General features: G+C 46.9%; 1 protein-coding gene across 1 annotated transcript in view; it reads right to left on the bottom strand.

Annotated features, from left to right (window-relative positions):
• Positions 1-19148, bottom strand: part of MRPL18 (mitochondrial ribosomal protein L18) — a 54889-nt gene extending 35741 nt beyond the window's left edge. The window contains exon 1 of the mRNA XM_086953092.1: positions 18996-19148. Within this exon, the coding sequence (XP_086809218.1) occupies positions 18996-19041 (46 nt within the window). The 5' untranslated portion in view covers positions 19042-19148. The remainder of the gene's footprint in view (positions 1-18995) is intronic.
• Positions 19149-20195: the final 1047 nt, after the last annotated feature.

Raw genomic sequence — 20195 nt, 5'->3', positions numbered from 1 at the left:
TCCTGACCCCTCTAAGCACCATGCACTCGGCCGCCCCTGCAATGCTGGTGATGTGGCCTTGGTGCCAACCTGGGCCCCCTTTTCCCTGACCTTACCCTAGGAGCTTGGCTCCAAGTTCAGAGTGGCCTGCTCTCAAGCAGCCCCCAACCGACAGCCCCCTAGCCCCTTTGGTGGACACTGGGCCACTGCACTCTGCACCCGGGCACCCTAGTGCAGCTGGTGATGTCCTTTGAGTGGCTAACTGGCCCTTGGGAAACCTTGGTCCTAAACCTCAAAAGCCTTACTTGCAGGCACTTTACGTACCTGTAAACTGTTAACACTCTTTAGCTTCATAGGAACCAATGTTATGATTTTTTGCCCAAAAAAGTTCCAAGTGTTGAACTGACTTTTTGTATGAGAAACCAAAGCCACTTTCTTTGACCTAAAACCTATCGCACTTGCCAGTATTTTGTAAGACCCACGGTGTAATATCTTGGCATATCACCTGAGTAGCAAAAGTAATTTAAAAGTACTCTAAAGTAGTTTCTCTGTATTTTTAACTGTTTTAATAGCCAATACAAACTTGTGACGATTGCAATATCAACCACAACTGCATTTCCTTGTAAGGTTTCGCATTCAAAAGTATATTTCTCTTAACTGTTTCAAGTCCTGCATGGTTCTAGAAATAAAAATACGTATTCTTTTTATACTTACCTAATTGGTCTGGACTCTGTCTCGGAGTGTGCGCCATTAATCTCATTGAGTGAATACAACAAATGCTCAACACACCCTCCTAGTAAGCCTAACTGATTGCCCTCACTACCACGAGAGCCTCTGATATACCTTTGGGGATCCACTGGACTCCATACACACTATAGAATATAAAGAAACAGCTTCATACAATTATGTTGCAAAACAGGCCTATTTTTTCAAATATCCACCAATGATCAAAGGTCGTTTAAAGCTGAAATGGCACACAAGCACAGTGAAAGCATTGAACAATCACACAAGCAATTTCAAAACTTTCCATCTGTAATCACTCAGACAGAAGACCCATTTAGAATGCCATCTAGACTCTGCCAAAAATTTCTTAACTCAAGGCCCAGCCCCCACTCCATTTATTCTACACATACTCAGGCACTGCTTGTCCCGTAACTTTGCCATCCAATACATGGATTGGCTTGAAACCAACACGATCTTGTCCATGGTCAACCCTTCTGCTCCTAGCATCTTGGAACGGTAGAGATGTATAATGATATTTATTTTATTTGGAAGGGACCCGAGACTGCTCTGTTACTATTCCTCGAGTGGCTTAACGCCCATTGTAATGGTCCTAAATTTACATTGACACAGTAAAAATAGGTTGCCTTTCTGGACCTATTAATCATATACCAGGAGGACAGGTTATACACTACCCTCTTCCGACAGCCTACGGAGAAAAACACCTTACTCGCTTACAACAGCCATCACTGTCGCGTACTGCGAGACTCCCTACCTTTTTCCCAGTTCCTCCGTATTAGAAGGAACTGCTTTTTTTAAAAAAGGATTATTTTAAGGAAGCACAAACTATCTAGGAAACTGATTAGTAGAGGTTACCCCATAAAACATGTCAAAAACTCACTCAAACAAGCATGGTACTTTCCCCGTGAGGTACTCCTGACTCCCAAATCTAAAAATAATAATGATCGGATGGTATGTGGGACAACATTTTCCCCAATTTCCAAACTGGTTAAGAAATGTATCAAAAACATCGGCCAATACTGAATGCTGGCAATATGACACTAGAACTTCCTCTCTTCGCATTCCGTAAAAACAAGAATATAAAAGGTCACCTAGTCAGAGCAGCATTACCTACCAAAAAGACCTCCAAAACACTCACTGAGATATGGGGCCTACCACCAACAATGGGCCACTATCGCTGTGGGGGCTGTAGTGTTTGACACTTGACCATCAAAAGCAAAAGATTGGTCTACGAGTGTATTAATGTAAATTTAAACCACTTTTCCAACTGTAACACCAACAATGTTGCATTTGCGATTATATGCCCATGTAATCAAATCTATGTCAGTCAAACCACGCAGAAAGTCAGGATTAGAGGGACATTGATTAAGAGCGGGGCACACCGGACCTACCTGCACCTAACATCCTCCTGCACCAGTCGCTCCTGGGGCCCCGACACTGTTGGTCTCCCCTGCCGCCGCTGCAAGCAACACCGCCCGGCCGCAGAGGGGGGAGACTACAGCTCCCAGGCTGCCCAGCGGCTGCACCGCCCATCGCAGCACAATCGCACGCCCGGAGGCGCTTAAAGAACTGAGGCTCCCTCGAAGGAGCGGGGACATTGATTAAGAGCGGGGCACACCGGACCTACCTGCACCTAACATCCTCCTGCACCAGTCGCTCCTGGGGCCCCGACGCTGTTGGTCTCCCCTGCCGCCGCTGCCAGCAACACCGTGCGGCCGCAGAGGGGGGGGGGGGCATGGGGGAAGACTACAGCTCCCAGGCTGCCCAGCGGCTGCACCGCCCACCGCAGCACAATCGCGCGCCCGGAGGCGCTTAAAGGACTGAGGCTTCCTCCGCGCCACTGGACGCGCGCGGGCGGCGCCGGGCTAAGCCCGGGCAAAGGGCGGGCCGTCTGTGGCCGTCCGGGGCTGGACGAGGCAAGGCATGGCCCACTCCATAACATCTATTGCACTAGACTTGCTTTGGCCTGAGCAAACCCAAGGAACTTGCACTACAACAGAGGACTGAGGTCGCTCTCTACCAAGGTCGGGGCCAAGTCTACTATTATACTGCATTGAGCTACTTAAAATCATTACCAGTTTTACTGTGTTTGCTAAAACAGGTTACACATATAGTGGTATGGGGAAACGTAAATCCATGGAGGGGGGGTTGGGGATGGCAACCCCCCTAAACAACAAAAGGGTAAGAAACCCAAAAAGGGTCTAGCTATGCCGCTGCAAATTGTGTAATAGATCAAATTAATAACCTTGTGGAAGATTGCAAGGAGATTCTTGTGGCCGATCAAGGTCACACTAATGGTGAGGTCTCTAGTGAAAAGAGTGGAGCTATATCAAGTCCAGCAAATGATGCTACTGATCCCCCTTTAATCCCTGCCATGTTTCGGGCAAAAAGAAGAGTTAAGGATTGTCATATGGCGGCTTTCCGCCGTTCCGGGCACCACGGGACACATACAGGATCGGAATACTCACTTCCGGCCGGAAGTGGTGTCCCGGTCTAGTCCTCCTTCTGACCAAGCACTTCCGGGGGAATACGCTTAAATGCGCAATGCACCGCCGATTCGGTGCTTCTGATTCGGATTCATCACGGAGCCCAGCAGACGTTGGCGGACCGCTCTTTCAGCTCCTCGAGTATCCTGAGAGGTCCGCTGCTCTTTGAGTCACGGTAACGCTGCCCCGAGTCTTCACGCGGTACGTGACGTTTTTATTCCCGTTTGTTTTTTCCTTTCCACAGCCGCGCAGGAGCGCTGTTGTGGGCACCTTTGGGCTGAGCGCCGTGAGCGCTTGGTATCCTGGTTGGGACAGGACTGTCTCAGTCCTTGGCAGTCCATTGCCTTGTATTTCCCCTTCTGGCCGTGGCGCAGGAGCGCAGTGACATTATTTCTTGGATTTCTTTTCTTGTAGCAGTGGCGCAGGAGCGCTTCTGCTAGTTTCAACTTGTATCACGAAAGGGAGCACTGTTAGGCTAATGCATGTGGCGCAGGAGCGTTACACAAACATGCACTGGGCCGCGCTATAGTGCTTACCCTGGAGTTCCGGTTATTTAATACCCCTACACACAGAAGCGCCTCTTTTGTTTCTTTGGTGCTTTGGTGGTTCATAAGCAGGAGTGCCTTCTTCCCTTTCTACGCCGAGGCATCAAGCACCTGGACGCTACGTTGTGGGCCTCTTCCTTGGATCATCGCGAACAGCTCGTCTTGGTGAGTACCGGAGACAGGGGCTCCTTCCGGTATGTGTCTTGTGGGGTGTTGTGGTGTAGGAGTAGTACATTGTCCTAATTGGGTCCTTGTCTTGTTCCCTCAGCTGTGCCCAGAACCTACCCAGCGGTGCCACGACCCTACCCAACGTCCCTACCACCAAAGGCCACTCCGCTTCCTTATCTGGCCCCCATCCCTAGATCCATCTTGTCCTTGTCGGGTGTTATTCCCCGCGGGGGTAGGTTGGGATCAGGGGTGGTGATTTCTGTCGTCTCTGCAGAATTACTTCACAAGCCCAGGTGAGTCTTGTGGGGTACCTGACAAGGATGGAAGCAATAACGTAAATAGGTACTGTCTAAGTATAACGGGTGAGGCTCATTGCCACGTGGGTCATGAAGTGCCCCCTAACGTTCCAAATGAGAAATGCCCATCTCCCTCTGTCCTCTTGATACCCTGCGGTAATAGATTTGCAGTTCTGGCTGATATCCATGATGAGTCCTCCATCACACAAATGATGCAGCCAGAAGGGGCTGATGGGTCATGTACTGCCCCCGAGACACAATCGGCAGCCAGTTTGACTGTGGCACCTAATACCAATACTAGCCGGGGCAAAATAGTATCTGATGAAGTTAATACTCTAACCAATCTTGTTATCCTCTTACGAGCCGAAATAGAATCACTAAAGTCACTAATTATAAACGTAACAACTTCGGTTAGTAGAGTGCCAGAGGGAGAATCAAATACACTTTCTAACGTGATACAAACCACACAAAACTTCTTCCCGACAAAACCAAGCATAGTAATCAAAGCACATCAAATACAAGCAAGGGACAAGCGTAGTGACTTAGCCAAGGTACCTGCCACTTCCTGCGGCGGGTCGTCCTGGGAATGACCCAAACAAACCTCAGAGCCCCACACACACAGAACCCCCCCCTCCCCCCACACAAAGAGCCCCCCACACACACACACACAGATAGCCTATAAGATCGGGAGAGCTAGCACTGTTGCCTACAGTGAGATAGCCTGTACGAGCAGAAAGGACAGCGCTATTAGCGATGGTGGAAGCCTGTACGAGTCGGTGAGCTTTGACTGCTGTAGGATCTGGAGGGATAGTGTTTGTTCTCCACAGTGAGAGAGCCTGTAAGAGTAGAGACGGTAGCTCTGCTGTCTGTAGTGAGATCCTGTAAGGACTGGAGTGATTTCACTGCTATTTCAAGAGACTGTGAGACCCGGAGGGATATCACGGTTGTATTTAGTTATAGCCTGTAAGAGCAGGAAAGATGGATCTACTACTGTTAGGAGCCTGTAAGATCTGTCGGTGTGAGGTTGCTGGCTGTGATGAGACCCTGTGAGCACACCAATGCCATTAACTGCGAGAGCCCATGAGATCTAGAGAGATATGTGTGCTGTCTGGGATCAGGAGGAATATCACTGCTGTTCACGGAGAGAGCCTGTAAGATCTGCAGCTATGGGGCTGATGTGGGATCCGAGCCTGTAAGGATAGCAGTGCTATCTTCGATTTCTTGTACGACCGGGAGAGGTTTCCCAGGCTGTGTTACAAAAACATTAACCAATTGTGACCGCGCATGTAACACGGAATGTGGTAGCGTGAACAGTGACAAGCCTCACCGCAACAATATTATAGCTAAATTCATGTGATCAATATTTAGAACACACACTAAGAAAATATTTTAAAAAACAGCGGTCTAATTATTTATATTTTGAGATGGGTCCTAGGCCGTATTCGAACCCTCATGAGCCTCAATAGTAATCTGAACTGCTAAGCCCCGCGCCACAGTGTCTCACAGGAACGTAATGGCTAAACCCGTCTGCCTTTCCAAAAGGCAGAAATACCCAGTTGTTGTGGTGCAATGGGGAGCAGACATAATTCATGGTGCTGACGGCGAAGTGCATATGTCTTATTTAAATTGAGACGATGCAGTGACCTCTCTGAGAATTATCAGTGTTTCACGTGAAATGACATTTCAACCAAAAGACACGGATTTAATCCAAGTACAAAAACAATGTCTCTACCCTGTGTATCATCAGTGCTCCTCCGAAAGTAACTGAAAAACACCTCCGCTACCCTCTGTAACCACCAGCCCCCTTCAGAACGTAACAGAAAGGCACTGGCTCAACCCTCCATACGAAACAACACCCTTCAGAAAGTCATTTAAAAAACACGACCTTACCCTACGTATCACCATCACTATTCAGAAAGTAAATAAACAAGCATTTACAAATGGGAACGGGCATACGGACGGGAGGGGGAGGGGGGGCGGGCAGGAACGTGGGGGGGGGGGGGCGGGAAAGGAACGGACAGCGGGAGGGGGGACAGGAAAGGAACCACTCACCTGGACTTCCTCGGCCGGCGGTCGGCCGCCAAATGGCCCAAACAAACCTCGACGAGCCAAAAAAAAAAGCCCCGCCCACCGCCGCATGACGTGGCCAAAAGAGAAAAATTCTCGGGAACGCCTCCGAATCTGGTCCGGCCTTGACGGACAGATCCGGCACCCAATGGCTAGCCTCCATTTATGGAGCTAGCCAATGGGAGCCGGGGGACGTTCCCGAAGTCCTTATTGTAATCAATGGATTTCGCCTGCGCCGAGCGCAGCCTTCGGCAGGCGAAACTCAAAAAGGAGACAGATCGCAGCCAGGAAACTACAGGCCCAAAGCTTAATCAACACCATCCAAAAGGTGGTTGGGAGGATGGTTGTCAATAGGCTTCTTGATTGGGCCGAGGACAATAACGCTGTGTCACCCTTCCCGGCAGGGTTCCGAAAGTTTACCAGCACGGTAGACCAGGTCTTCCGCTTTACACTATTGCAATGTAAGACCGTGTTACTGGGCAAGGGCAGCCTGTACGCGGCTTTCGTCGACCTGCGGGCTGCCTTTGACCTTGTCCCTAGGTCTCATTTGTGGCTGGTTCTGAAGAGTTTGGGCCTTCCCGTAGAATTGTTGACAGTGTTGATGAGGCTCCATGAAGCACATTTTGCTAAGATACAATGGGAAGGGCAGGGAATGGTCACCCCAGACTTCCCGGTGTAGCGGGGTGTCCGCCAAGGGTGTGCGATGGCTCCCACGCTTTTTACATTGTACATCAATGGTGTTGTTGCCCGCATGCTCTCTGCAAATGTTGATGCTCACCTATTGGCTGGCATTAAGACACCCATTTTAATGTTTGCAGATGATACTCTGATTTTATCAAAGACCCCGAGTGGCCTGCAGCACTCAATATCTATTTTTGATCAATTCTGTGGGGAGCACGGCTTAGAAGTAAATGTGGCCAAAACCGAGCTCATGGTTTTTAACCCTCATCCGAGTTTTAGAAATAAAATTACCATGAATGGTCGGCCTCTAGAGGTGGTTAAAGCCTTTACGTACCTGGGGATTCATGTGGCAAATGATCTTAGATGGTCCCATCACATAGACGCTGCAGTATTAAGGCACAGTCAAATTGTAGGAGCTCTTGGGTCAGAGCATAGAAAATCCTTGACTAAACCAATAAAACCAGTACTTCAGGTGTATGAGGCTAAAGCCCTCAGATCAGCGCTTTACGGCGCTGAACTGTGGGGGTTTGAGAAAAACAGCCACTTCAAATTTTGGAAAACAAGTTCTTCCATCTTATCACTGATCTTCCCAAACGTACTCCCTTGTTGCCACTAAAGTACGACCTTGGCAGGAAAGCTATTGTTGGCTCAGCTAGGCTTCGTCCAATTTTATATTGGCGTAGGCTTTGGACTACACCTGAACTCTCACATTACGCGGAAGGATTTCTGGACATCATTAAAACTGAAGTGTTCCACAAAGTTGGATGGTTGAATGAACTCAGAAAAATGTTGGGTCTTTTAGGTCTCCAAATGCTATGGGAACACCCAGAGACAGCTTTATTCCCATAAAAAAAGCCCTAAAAGGAAATCTACTGAGAGAAGGTGGCCCTTCGGAACTGGTGTGGCACAAGCGAGTCGAGGCGACCATGGCTGGAGGATTCTTACAAGCTAAGCCCAATCCTAGTTTAGAACTCTATTGGGATGCTATAACTATACCGAGGGATAGGAAGCTCCTTTTTCAACTCAGAGCGGGTGCCCTTCCACTTAGATCTTTGACAGGCAGGTGGGGCGGTCCATCTACTAGCAATTGTCCTGCTTGTGGAGCACACAAGGAAACAACTGATCACTTTTTATTGGCTTGCTTGGCCTATGTAGAACCAAGACGTATTTGGTTAACTCCATTGTGCAAGTCCTTAGGTACTACTAGTAGTGCTGTAGATGTAAGAATTATACGCACTAGCACTTTACTGCCTATAGTAATAACCATTGCTAAATATCTTGGATGGGAATGGATTATTAGACAGAAGCTTTTAGATCATTGATCCTGTCTTTTTATCAACTATCACTGAATTGGTAAAATAATGTATTAAAAGAGTATCTGTATTTTACTTGTAATTTTTATAATGTAATTATACTATGTTTTTAAACTACTGTTTGTACACATTCTTTTTTTAAAAACCTGTTTTTGTACTGTATTATAATAGAGATTGTATACACTTTTATGAGTGAACCTCGAATAAAGCAAATTTGAACTTGAGAATGTGCCAACTCCAAAGCAGGCTGAGATGCCAAACACCGAACGCACCTCTGGTGGAACATTTCACAAGTCAAGGACACACGGAGGATGATCTAAAATGTCATGTAATCAAAGTGATCCAACCACCACCTCGGAGCACAGACATTAATGGAATCATCAATAAGAAAGGAGCTCAAATGATTTTGCGCACCAACTGTCTCCATACTGAACTGAATCACATGGAGGACTGGACTAACCTGGTTTAAACCACAATTCACCTGAGTCTTTTCTCATACAATTACGTCTGTTATAAGGTTCGTGTTTACATAACCTGCCTACCCACTTGTCGGGTACCCGAAGCTTCAGGGCTGATCCACTCAAGTGTGGCAGCTGCGACCATCTACACACTGTGTTGAGATGTATAAGCTTACATGCAATTGATTACAAAACATTATGTTCACTCTCTGGTGAACTTTCGTCTTATGAGTCCCAAAACTACCCCCACCTCACACCAATCAATCGTATAGACCTTGGCATAAATTGATACCTGAGCACCTCCTGTCCCCCTTTCTCTCTTGAGATACCAACACTGCCACTTATAGTGTAGCACAACAATTATCCCATTTTAACTCAGCCATCTTAAACTCTATAGATAAGGCTGACCCTATGAAGCCACAGACTCATTCCCCTAAATCCACTCCCACTAATTGGTATTCCCCAGCCTTACGTACGGAAAAGAGCAGGTGCAAAAAACCAGAGCGAATATGGCGACTCTCGCACAGTGAGCAAATTAAAGTGAGATATAAATCCGCCCTGACCTCCTACCACATAAATATCAAAAAAGCTCGCAAACTTTATATCTCACATTAATTGGAACAAGCTGGAAATAATTCTAGAACCCTCTTTAAGATCCTCAAAACCTACACGAATACCAGAGCCTGTGACACAGCAGAATCTCCGTCACAGACTTTGTGTGATAACATAGCCTCCTCCTTCACTCAAAAAATTGAAACATATGCCAGAACATAATTTCATCGAAGGCCATACTTCCCCTTTCCACAGCAGGAGATATGAGCCTCCACAACACTTCCGCGCAACTACACTGTTTCCCTCCCTTCACGCCAGCAGAAGTCTCATCCCTTCTTGCCATAACTAAATCAGGTTCTCCCCTTGACATTATCCCCGCTAAAATATCTTCAAAATTTTCAGCTCAGCTAGCCTCACCCATCTGTTCCATCCTTAATAGCTCCTTGAGCTCAGGCAGACTCCCTCTTGAATGGAAAAACGCTCAAGTAGTAACCATATACAAAAAACTTCAAGACTTCCGAGCTGACCAACTATCGTCCTAGATCTTTGCTCCCTTTGCAGAGCAAGCTCATTGAAAGACACAAACACTTGTCTGACTTCATCGAATCCTCTCACCACCTAGATGTCTCCCAGTCAGGCTTCCGAGCCAAACATAGCACTGAATCTGCTCCTATCGAGGTAACTGATAACATTAGAATGGCTCTAGACAACGGTCAGGCAGCACTTTTGGTGCTGCTTGACCTGTCAGCAGCATTTGATACCATCTCACATCAGATCCTACTGGAGAGACTCCAAGACATTGGGGTTCAAGGGCTTGTTCTGAAGTGGATGACCAATTTCCTAACTGACAGAACCCATACCGTCACTCTGGGGACTTACAGATACACACCCACCAACGTAAACATGGGGGTTCCGCAGGGCTCTTGTCTAAGCCCTACCCTTTTTAACATTTATGTCACCCCACTGGCTAAACTCACGAGGAATTTAGGATTTAATCCCACATCATATGCAGATGATACCCAGCTCCTCCTTACCTTTGACAAAAATAGACCAGACACACAGCTCATCTTCTCTGAAGGCATGAAGGCGATTGCGACCTGGATGCAGATGAACTTCCTCCAATCAAATACAGATAAATCAGAAATTATGCTGTTTGGAGGAGCTGATATAAACTGGTCGCCCAGTTGGTGGCCAGAGGAGTTGGGAAATGTCCCGCCCCTTAAGGTGGTGGTCAAGAGTCTAGGCATTAGGATTGATCAGAACCTCACTCTCGAGGCCCATGCTAACACCACTGCTGCCACCTGCTTCTACATTCTTAGTCTACTTAGAAGGATTTTCCCCCGTTTACCATCTTCCACTAAAAAAACGCTGATGCAAGCCCTGGTATTAAGTAGGTCAGACTATTGCAATGCTCCATTATCAGCTAACGAAGCCTCCCTCAATAAGCTACAAGTGGTGCAAAAGATAGCTGCCAGCCTTGTAGCAGATGCCCCATCTGGAACCGCTTCTATTCCCCTCCTCAAAAAACTCCACTGGTTTCCTGTGAGAAAGCGGGTGAAATTTAAGATAGGCTGCACCATCTACAAAGCCCTCAATGGGCAAGGTCCTTCCTACCTCTCTAACAAACTAATCAAATATACCCCCTCACGTCCACTTAAATCAGGCTCTAAATGGCTACTTTGCATCCCTAGAATTAACAAGCATTGGCATAGCCAATAGGTCTCGCCTTTGAGATCTTTGGGACCGTTGTGACGCGTTGCTTCTCCGCTGCCTTTGGCGGCCTCTAGAGCGCCACAGCAGCGAATGGAGAGCACCGCGATCACTGGTCCCTGCTGCTGGCAAGTGGAGTCCGTGGTTCTTCACTGCACACCTGGGACAGCGGTGAGTCTGGAATGACTGATCTCCCTGCTACACGGAATCAGTCTCCCTCGTAGCGCCAGCACTGGAGAAGTGCTGCAAAGCGCTACACTGGAATCACTGCTGCAAAAAAGGCACTTCTTTTCGCTCCTTTTCAAATCCTGTGTTAACCTGGGAACTGCACCAGGAGCAGTGCTGCTGAAAGTTCTTCAAAGGATTCACTGGAAAGGGTACAGAGCTGGAGTCATCCTGACACTGCTTCTTACTACATTCAGTGCAAGGCTGAGAAGTGCTTGAGGCGCTGCTGTTGCAGTGTCAGCTTTCCCTGCATCCAATGCACTGTCAGGACCAAGAGCAGTGCTTTATTATAATCAGTGTTGGTCTGGACTCCCTCTACTTCTTCTCATAACATCCACGTCACAGCATGAAGGGCGCCCCCTACAGCTCGGTTTAATCTCTGCTGTCCTGCTCTACGGTTCTGCCAAAGAGCTGTGGTGCTGCCAGAGCGCTACGCTGTACTCAGTACACCGCTGCTGCTGCTTCTCGTGCAACCCGTGCATTTGTGCTCTGTCTCGAGGCGGGATGGAGTAGGGGCGGGAGATTCAAGATCCAGGAGTGCAGAAGTGGAGGGTAGAAGGGTGGAGGAGTGACTCCGCTAATAGCAGGGAAGGAAGGTGTGGAGCGAATGAGGGTAAGAGCTGTGAGGAGGATGTCAGGAAGAAGAGGGAGGAGCGGGAGCTGTGTCTGGGGTCCCGAGACCGCTCAGCTTCCTAATCACTGGTTAAAGCCTGCGCAGCGCACACAGGACTTCGACCCTCGGAGCGCTGCAGGCACGGGACCCCAGACACACACTCATAGACAAACACGGACGCTGCATCTATACTCAAACTGAGGTTCTGTTAATTGCGAATTCGTTCGTGCTCAGCCTCCATTTTGTAGCCGCCGCCATTTTGTGTTGCCCTCACTCAGGCAGCATGGCGAGCGCGATGTTTTTGTCGTTTCTGCATTTACGTGTCAGGTGGTTTCTTTGCCCTTGTTTACTAACGAGTGTCAGGGTCTGGCCGAGTACACTAATTCCTGTCTGAGCTGATTATTCCCCGTCCGGACTATTTGTTGGTTCGCACCATTCTTTCCTGTAGGTTATCTTATCTGCTGTCCTTCGCTACACGTCTCATGCATTCTCCTGTTTCACGACTGTCCTTCTAGAGCATACAATTGTGTTTTCTCTACTTGTAAACTGAATTGTGTGGATTAATTTGTAATTTACTTAAGGGGTCGAGTGACAAACATAACCACGGGAACTTGGGTTACTTTAGACTTAGAGCATTGTCTATAACATTTGCCTATGCCTCAAGCTCTTGTGTGTTTGTATTTTGCATTGTATTGTACCATATATAAGCCTGTGCGCCGAGGAGTTAAGTGGCAGTCTCTTCTGAACCTCGTTATATCAACGACTTCTAAGACCACTGTACTAGCTACAGCTAATAAATACGATCTTCTACGCCAGACGAAGAGTCCGTGTCTCTGTATTTGACAAGGCAGGTGAATTCCGGGGATTTCAGGCGTACCCTGCGCAGCCGAGCCTTAAGGCTACGGTTCTCCAAAACACTGGACGGATACTCACGCAATTAACGAGTGCACGCACACACCCGCCCCAAGGTATACAACATATATTTCAATACGATGAATATACAGGGAGACTCTTAAAGATATACAAACAACACCCCCACTGCACAGAGGGTTCATTGCACAATTCTGATCCAAGTGAGTATCCGTTCCCTTTCCTATCCTTTGCACTTCGCAAATCTACATGCCTTGGATAGTTTTGCGTTAAAAGGGTGTCTCGGGATTCAGAGTATTTATGAAGAGCGCGCGAGGGGCTTGTTTTGCTGGCAGGGATCGAAGGTGGAACTAGAGTGGAATGAGCACAGCGGTGCCACCCGGAAAACGAGTGGATTGCTTCAGGTGCGCCCATGAAAGCTCACCGAGGGGCCTGGTGGCAGCCCGGTGCCCCAGTCACTGTGGTTAATTCCCAGGACGGGCAGCTGGTGAGATAGCGGACCCTGACACTGACCAAAATCTCACCTCCACCCTGGCAGCTCCCGATATACTGTCACACACCTCAGCCCGCGCCCGCTATAGGTTTAAGGAGGTACATGAGATGCACCAGGACATTGTTTGCACACCTGCACCCGCGGCTATCACCAGTGATGCACATGGGATTGCATTGGCACGCGCCTGAGGCGGCACACCTGAGCGACAGGATTAAGACATGCCCGCTGGGAGTGCCATTAATATGCAAGCCTGACCCCGCGGCCATGGGAGGTGTTTATATGTACATGGTATATGCAGTTAGTTGGTACACCTCAGCCCCCGGCACCGTAGGTTAAATGTATATGAGATGCATCAGGACAGTGTCTGCACAACTGCACCCTCGGGCATCACCAGTGATGCACATGACATTTGCTCGCGGCGGCACACCAGAGCCAGAGATTTCAGGCATGCTATGTGGGCGTAGCATTAGTATGTACCCCTGACCCCGCGACCATCCTTGGTGTTCACGCATGCGCACATGCTATTTATAGTTAGTTGGTACCCCTCAGCCCATGGCCCCAATAGATTTAGGGTCTAAGAGATGCGCAAGGACATTATCTGCACATCTGAATCAGCTGCCATCGCCAGTAATGTGCGTGCACATGTATGCCCAAATTTTACATGTCAGTAGAGGCACACGTTAGCGACAGTGTTAAGACCTAGGACGTGCGCGTGGTCATTAACATGCAAACCTGACCCCGACCATCGGCGGTGTTGCACACGTGCATGGATACGCGCATGGTACAGGCCGCTAGACTGCACACTTCTGCCCCCGCCGCGATAGGGTATATGAGGTAGGCAAGGGTGTAATTACCTGCGCACCTGATTCTGTTGCCATCGCTGCACAAGTGCAAATATAGGCATGATATTTACATTTAGGCGGTACACCCGATTTCTCGACTGTCCAGGGTTTAGGTACGCCAGGGGCGCATGGGCTTTAACTGCACACAGAGCCTGCAGGCGTCACAGTAGGGTGGGTGTGGCCTAAATGTCGGAGCTGCCGACGACTTTGGAACTGCATTTGATTCTCCACGTCGGCCCAACATCCTGTGACTCTGGGCAAATCAGTTTATCTCCCTGTGCTTTCAAAAACTAATGTAACAGGTGCTAAGTAAAGCGCTCCAGGTCGAGTTCCGCTACATAAACAAAAAAAACAAGCATTGGCCGCGGATTCCTCCCCCCCGCTGTCACCACGCCCCCGGTCTGGTACTATTAAGGAAGGCAGGGGAGTAGGTAAGAGACGGAGGAGGTTATTCATGTAATCCCTACGAGACAATTCTACAGGCAGACGGTAAGGCTTGTGGGGTTTGTGACAGTAAGTGAAGGTACGGGTGGATGGATTAGTGAAAGGGTGAATGGGTGGATCTTGAGAGAAAGAATGGATGGATGGATGAGTGGAAGGATGGATGAGAGAAAAGATAAATAGGTGGGTGGAAGGGTTGATGGATGGGTAAAAGGATGGGTAAAAGGATGGATGAATGAAACTGTGGATGATGGATGTGTGGATAGAGGAGTGAAATGATGGGTGGGTTAATAAGTGAAAGAGTGAATGGATGGATGGACGGATGAGTGAAAGGGTGAATGGAATGGAAGGGCATTTATAAAGCGCATGGCTACCCGGAGGCCTCCCAGCGCTGAGTCAACCGACACAGGGGGCCAGAGAACTAGGAGAAGAGCAAGGTCTTTAGTTGCTTCCGGAAAGCCATGTGGTCCTGAATAACGCGTAGGTGGAGAGGGAGGGAAATCCAGAGTTTAGAGGCATTATATGAAAGGAGTCTACCGCCGCTCCAAGATCTCTTGATCCTAGGTGTCCCTGCCAGATAAAGGTAGTCTGACCGGAGATTACGCGTGGCTTTGTAAGGGTGGATCATAGTAGAGATCGTAGGTGGGCGAAGTCCTTGCAACGCTTTATGAACAAGGCACAGGGCCTTAAAACTGATCCGCTCTTGGACCGGGATGAATGGATTGACGGATGATTGAAAGGGTGGATGTAAGGCTGGATGAGTGAGTGAAAGGGAGGGTAGATGGACAAAAGGGTGAATAGATGAGTGAAGGATTGAAAAGGTGGCTGGATAAGAGAAAGGATGGATGAGTAATAGGGTCAATGGATTGATTCATGAGTGGATGAGTAGATGGATGGGTGGGTGGATGGATGGATGGCGAGAGAAAGAAGATGGATGGATGACTGAGTGAAGTAGTGTGGCTCACTGGTTAGAGGCGGCAGACCCGAGAGCAGAGGACGGCCCGGGACCAGGGTTCGAATCCCGACGCGGCAGGTTTCTGGACCAGGGTCAGCGGACTCGATAATTCTCTCGCCTCGGTGCCCACTCCGATCAGCGATCACACTCGGCAACTCTGGGCATTAGCTTGCCTCATCTTCACTAACGGCCCCACCAGACCGCCGGGGATGCCTGGTCTCACCCTGGAGATACCCATTAAGGGACCATCTCTCAGGGAAGCCAGGAAGGGTTTCGCAGCGGTCGAAGCGCGGAGATACTCCTCCGGGAGTCGATCGTAGCGCTATATAAACCTGCAATTAATTAAAAATTTTAAAAAAAGGGTGAATGAGTAGAAGATGAGTTACTGGGTGGATGAATGAGTAAGTAAAAGGATGGCTAGATGTGTGAGTGGGTAAATTGCTGGATGGATGAGTGAATGGATGGATGTACGAATGGATAGGGTGGATAGATGGATGTGTGAAATGATGGATGGAAGGGTTTGTAAATGGTTGAATATGGATGGGCACACAGATGGAAGGACAGAATGAATGGTGAAAGACTGAATGATGGATGAAAGTATGATTACACCTTGTAACCCCCATTAGCTGAAGTAACATTTCCCATACATTGACTTTCACATTTATATGAGTCATTGTCTCTATATAATATGTGTGCAGGAGAGCAGGAGCCGAGAAGACGCGGGACCCAGCCAGCAGAAAAGTAATGTTTCTTTTAAATGTATTATTAAATGAATCCCGCTCTTCCCCTTGCGACCCCCTGCCCCACACCTTCGAGCCATGTCAACCGCGACTGGGTCTATGTGAAGATGAGGGGCACCATTAGAGGGAGGTAGCAAGGCCGGGCAGGACATTGGGCGTTTCCCTAGGAGGCTGGAAATGGGGATGCTGGGGGAAAAAACAGTTTTGTTACTGGGGTGTGGCACTCCAAAGTTCATTGTATATCCAGCAGTTTCCAGGCAACAGTAAAAACGGCCTCACTTATATTAAGGTGTGGTTCATTAGTGTCTAGTGACTAATGTATCTGCAGGAGTGAGATGAGAGGTTTGAATCATCTAAGGTAGCACAGAGGTTTAATATGCCTTCTGCAAAATATGTGTACCATGCACATCAAAGAACAGTATTTTATGTGCAGATCTCAGTGGGTTACTACTTTTGTCACTGAGATTCTTTTGTTACTATGCAGTTCATAAGTTACTTATTAATCTATCAGTGAGCTATGAAGTGCCATCAAAAAGCTGCATGGTACAGGTTACAAAGTTATGTTTTCTTCCCAGTCTTTCATTATCCTGATGTTGCTAAAAAAAAGTTTGTTACGGTAGGAATACATTCTTATCATTAAAGTTAACTCTAACCATAGTGTTATGTTTTGAATCCTGAGTTTGTGCTTCTTCAGACCAAGCACTCTTAAAATATGCCTACTAGTATAGGTGACATGTGCATCCTACACCTTGTAGTGCCCTTTGCCTTATGTAACATCTATACACTGAGTTACACATGTATGATTTATTGTCCGTGTGTGTGTGTGTTTGATGTAAAGTGCGCTGACATCTTATACTGGTATGAGAAGGGCTATAAAACAAATGAAATATACGCCAGAGAGGGGCTGTGGAGAGATAAGAGGCACTGTTGGTGATAGTGAGGGAATCAATGAAGAGCCCCATCAAAGACTGTTGTAGCCTGGTGCACAATAAAGTCATTATTTACTATGCTTTAGAAGCTAAAGCAATTGATATATAGTGACAAATGTTTTGAGGAATGCACCATGTTTTCCCAAATGTCCTTGGGGATGTGAAAATAAAGGCTGTGCACTATCAGTTCGTTTTTAACACAACAATTTTTAAATATCTGCAAATGTTTCAAAACATATCAGCAGTTAAGAAACCACAAATGGACCACTTGTTTGTAATTCAGAAGTGTGCTGCAAACAGAGCTTTAAAATGATCAAAACAATCAAGACAGTTTACTTGGTGATGTTCAAATGATACATATTTCCTGAGACCACATTTCCACACATTAATATTTGTGCACAATATAGATTTATCAGCAAAACTGCACAATGGCATTTTGCTTGCATTTCAATCGAAAGTGTTCTGTATGTAAAAGACAGTTCCTCCTTCTGCCCTACAATAATGATTAAACAGAGTATACAGATTCTATTCTGTAGCACACTAAAGTGCATCAATGAGAATCTGCAGTTTAAAGCTCACAGAAACGAAATGGCCCAATCAGTACACAATTTCCAATATACAGTTAAAATAAGGAGGGCTGATATATGGCTAGCCAGGGAATTAAATAGCAATGTCAACTATCTAACAGCTCTAGCCCACAATAATACCATCACACTCAGCATTGAGCAGCCAATTAAAGCACATGCAGTCTGCTTAATAACTCCCTTTTCCTGCTTAATGCTCTTACTCTGATAGAAGACCTTTCTGCTATGGGTCTTATCCATCACTAAGTACTATACCATCCGCAAAACCAGTCATAACCAGCTGAACAGAAATGGAATGCTTGAAGCGATTTGGCACATAAAGCTGGTCACTCAGAGGACTGCACTCTAGTCCAGCACTGCAGGTCTCAATTGGCTGCATCCTAAGCATGCCACTTTACATCTTCAAATGTCTATCCGAGCAGATCTTCCCAACAATTTCACTCACCAAACATGCCTGCTCAGAACCATGAATTGTAAACGAAATATCACTGGACAACAAAGTGCAGTAACCAAAGCACATGGAGCACGTAAAAACGGTATTCATGGAAAAGGAAACGGAGGGTTGAAGGATATGATGGAATGTATGAGTTTTTAGAAAGTTTTAGCTGAAATATAGTGTTTTAGAAATATATTACATAAACAGGAATTTAACTTGTTTTTAAAATTCTTGTGTTTGGTAACAGTTATAAGTATGGATTTTAGAATGAATTTCATGTAAACCCAAGTAGCACAATGAAGTGGAAATGTTTATAGAAATTGCGATGAATTGAGAATGATTTTAGAATTTTTGTATAGGAATGTTTTATACTGTTTTGAAATAAGACAAAAAGACATGCATAGTTGCTCAAATCTGCGTGCATACTGATAAATTATGAAGTGCACAATTAGCACCTATGCCAGTTGGTCACCGTACACTTGGGCCAGTACTAGTGATCCTTTAGCCCGCACCTCTGTGCATTGTGGTACTTGTTTTGCTAGATGACAACTCAAGCTGTGTTTAATGCTTTCTTATTGCACGAGCTTCATATACACATTCGTTTGTATAAACATTAAAATTTCAGGTGACAAACTGACAGGCCACGTGCCAGGAGCGTCATAGGCTTCTACGAACCTCTGCACTTCCCTCCGGTACATTTTTGCCACATTCCTCCTGTTCTGTCACACCACCTCAAACAAACATATACAGATTGCACATTTAACATATTTAGTAACCTATTCCTCCAACTCACGCTCTACCGCCCGCCACTCTAACCCGTCTTAATTGTATTCCCGTGTTCCCGCCACAAAATAACCTAACCGTTCGTTACCCCTGGGTGTTGTCAGGAGCCTCTTGGTGCCCCGCAGTAACGCCATTGCAGGCTCCGAGTCCGCAATCAGCCTGAAGCCGAAGGCACCGCGTACGAGGATTTTCCGCCCTGACCTCACGCTAAGGAGGCAGCCATGTTGTCAGGCACCGCACTTCCGGTTCACTTACAGCTCTGGCGGCCATCTCTCAGAGGTAAACGCTTCACTGTCAAGAATTCATATAGGTGCAGAGAGATCGGGGAAAGTCAACAGAAACTTTTAATTTTGTAGAAAATTACACATTATGTTTTGTATGAAATAAATAATCGCTTTTGATGTGAAGTTTTTTCTCTCCATTTTTTTAATTTGTTCTCGTTAATGGTTAAACATTTGCTATTTCTCTGCGCTGTTGGTCAAAGGCAGTAATACAATCCAAAAGGGCACGGGTTAGCTGTTGTGATGGCATGTATATTAAGAAACACCATACACACTATATTCTTAAAGTATTTATTTTCAGACAACGAGCTTGCGGAGGGAAGAAGGGAACAGCTGAGGGAAGTAGCGGAATGGCAATGACAGGTGCCGACGTCATATAAATAGCATTATCAACATTCCAATGCAAGTCACAATGTGGACCAATAGAAGGGGGGGGGGGATGTGAGAACAGAGGAAAGACTAGAACTACAACATCTCCCTTTTTTTACAAAGACAAGAACAAAGGAACAGAATTACAGTAATTCAAAATCCTTGAGGCTCCCGGGCAACTTAGACACCCTGCCACATCTGGTCACAGTACCTTCCCATCCTCCGTGGCACAGTGTGTCAGTAGCATTGACTAAGTTGGGTGCAATGCAGTCAGTTATCTGTTCATCACAATTGGTAGAATGTACTGCACCCTCCACATCATTCCCGCTCATTTCTTCATCATTGGTACAATCATGACTATCAAGGTAACTATGTGTGCTATCCTCGCCTCCAACAACTGGTTGGACTCTGTCATAACTCCTTACAGCAGGTAACATAATGTCTGCTTCCCCTGAATAAGTATCAAGCCATGAAAATTCACAATTCACATTCCTCTTATCGTATGCCCCTTTGAACCATAGGTCAGCTTGATTTTTTGTCATTTTAACCGCATCACTTTTGTTGCGCCACCCCCTAAGTTTAAGACAAATGGCACTGTTTGATACATTTACAATTTCCTCAGGGTCATAGTATTTAGA

This window comes from Lissotriton vulgaris, chromosome 1_2 (genome assembly GCF_964263255.1).
Source record: "Lissotriton vulgaris chromosome 1_2, aLisVul1.2, whole genome shotgun sequence".
Classification (NCBI taxonomy): Eukaryota; Metazoa; Chordata; class Amphibia; order Caudata; family Salamandridae; genus Lissotriton; species Lissotriton vulgaris.
This window is presented reverse-complemented; position numbering and strand designations above follow the sequence as displayed.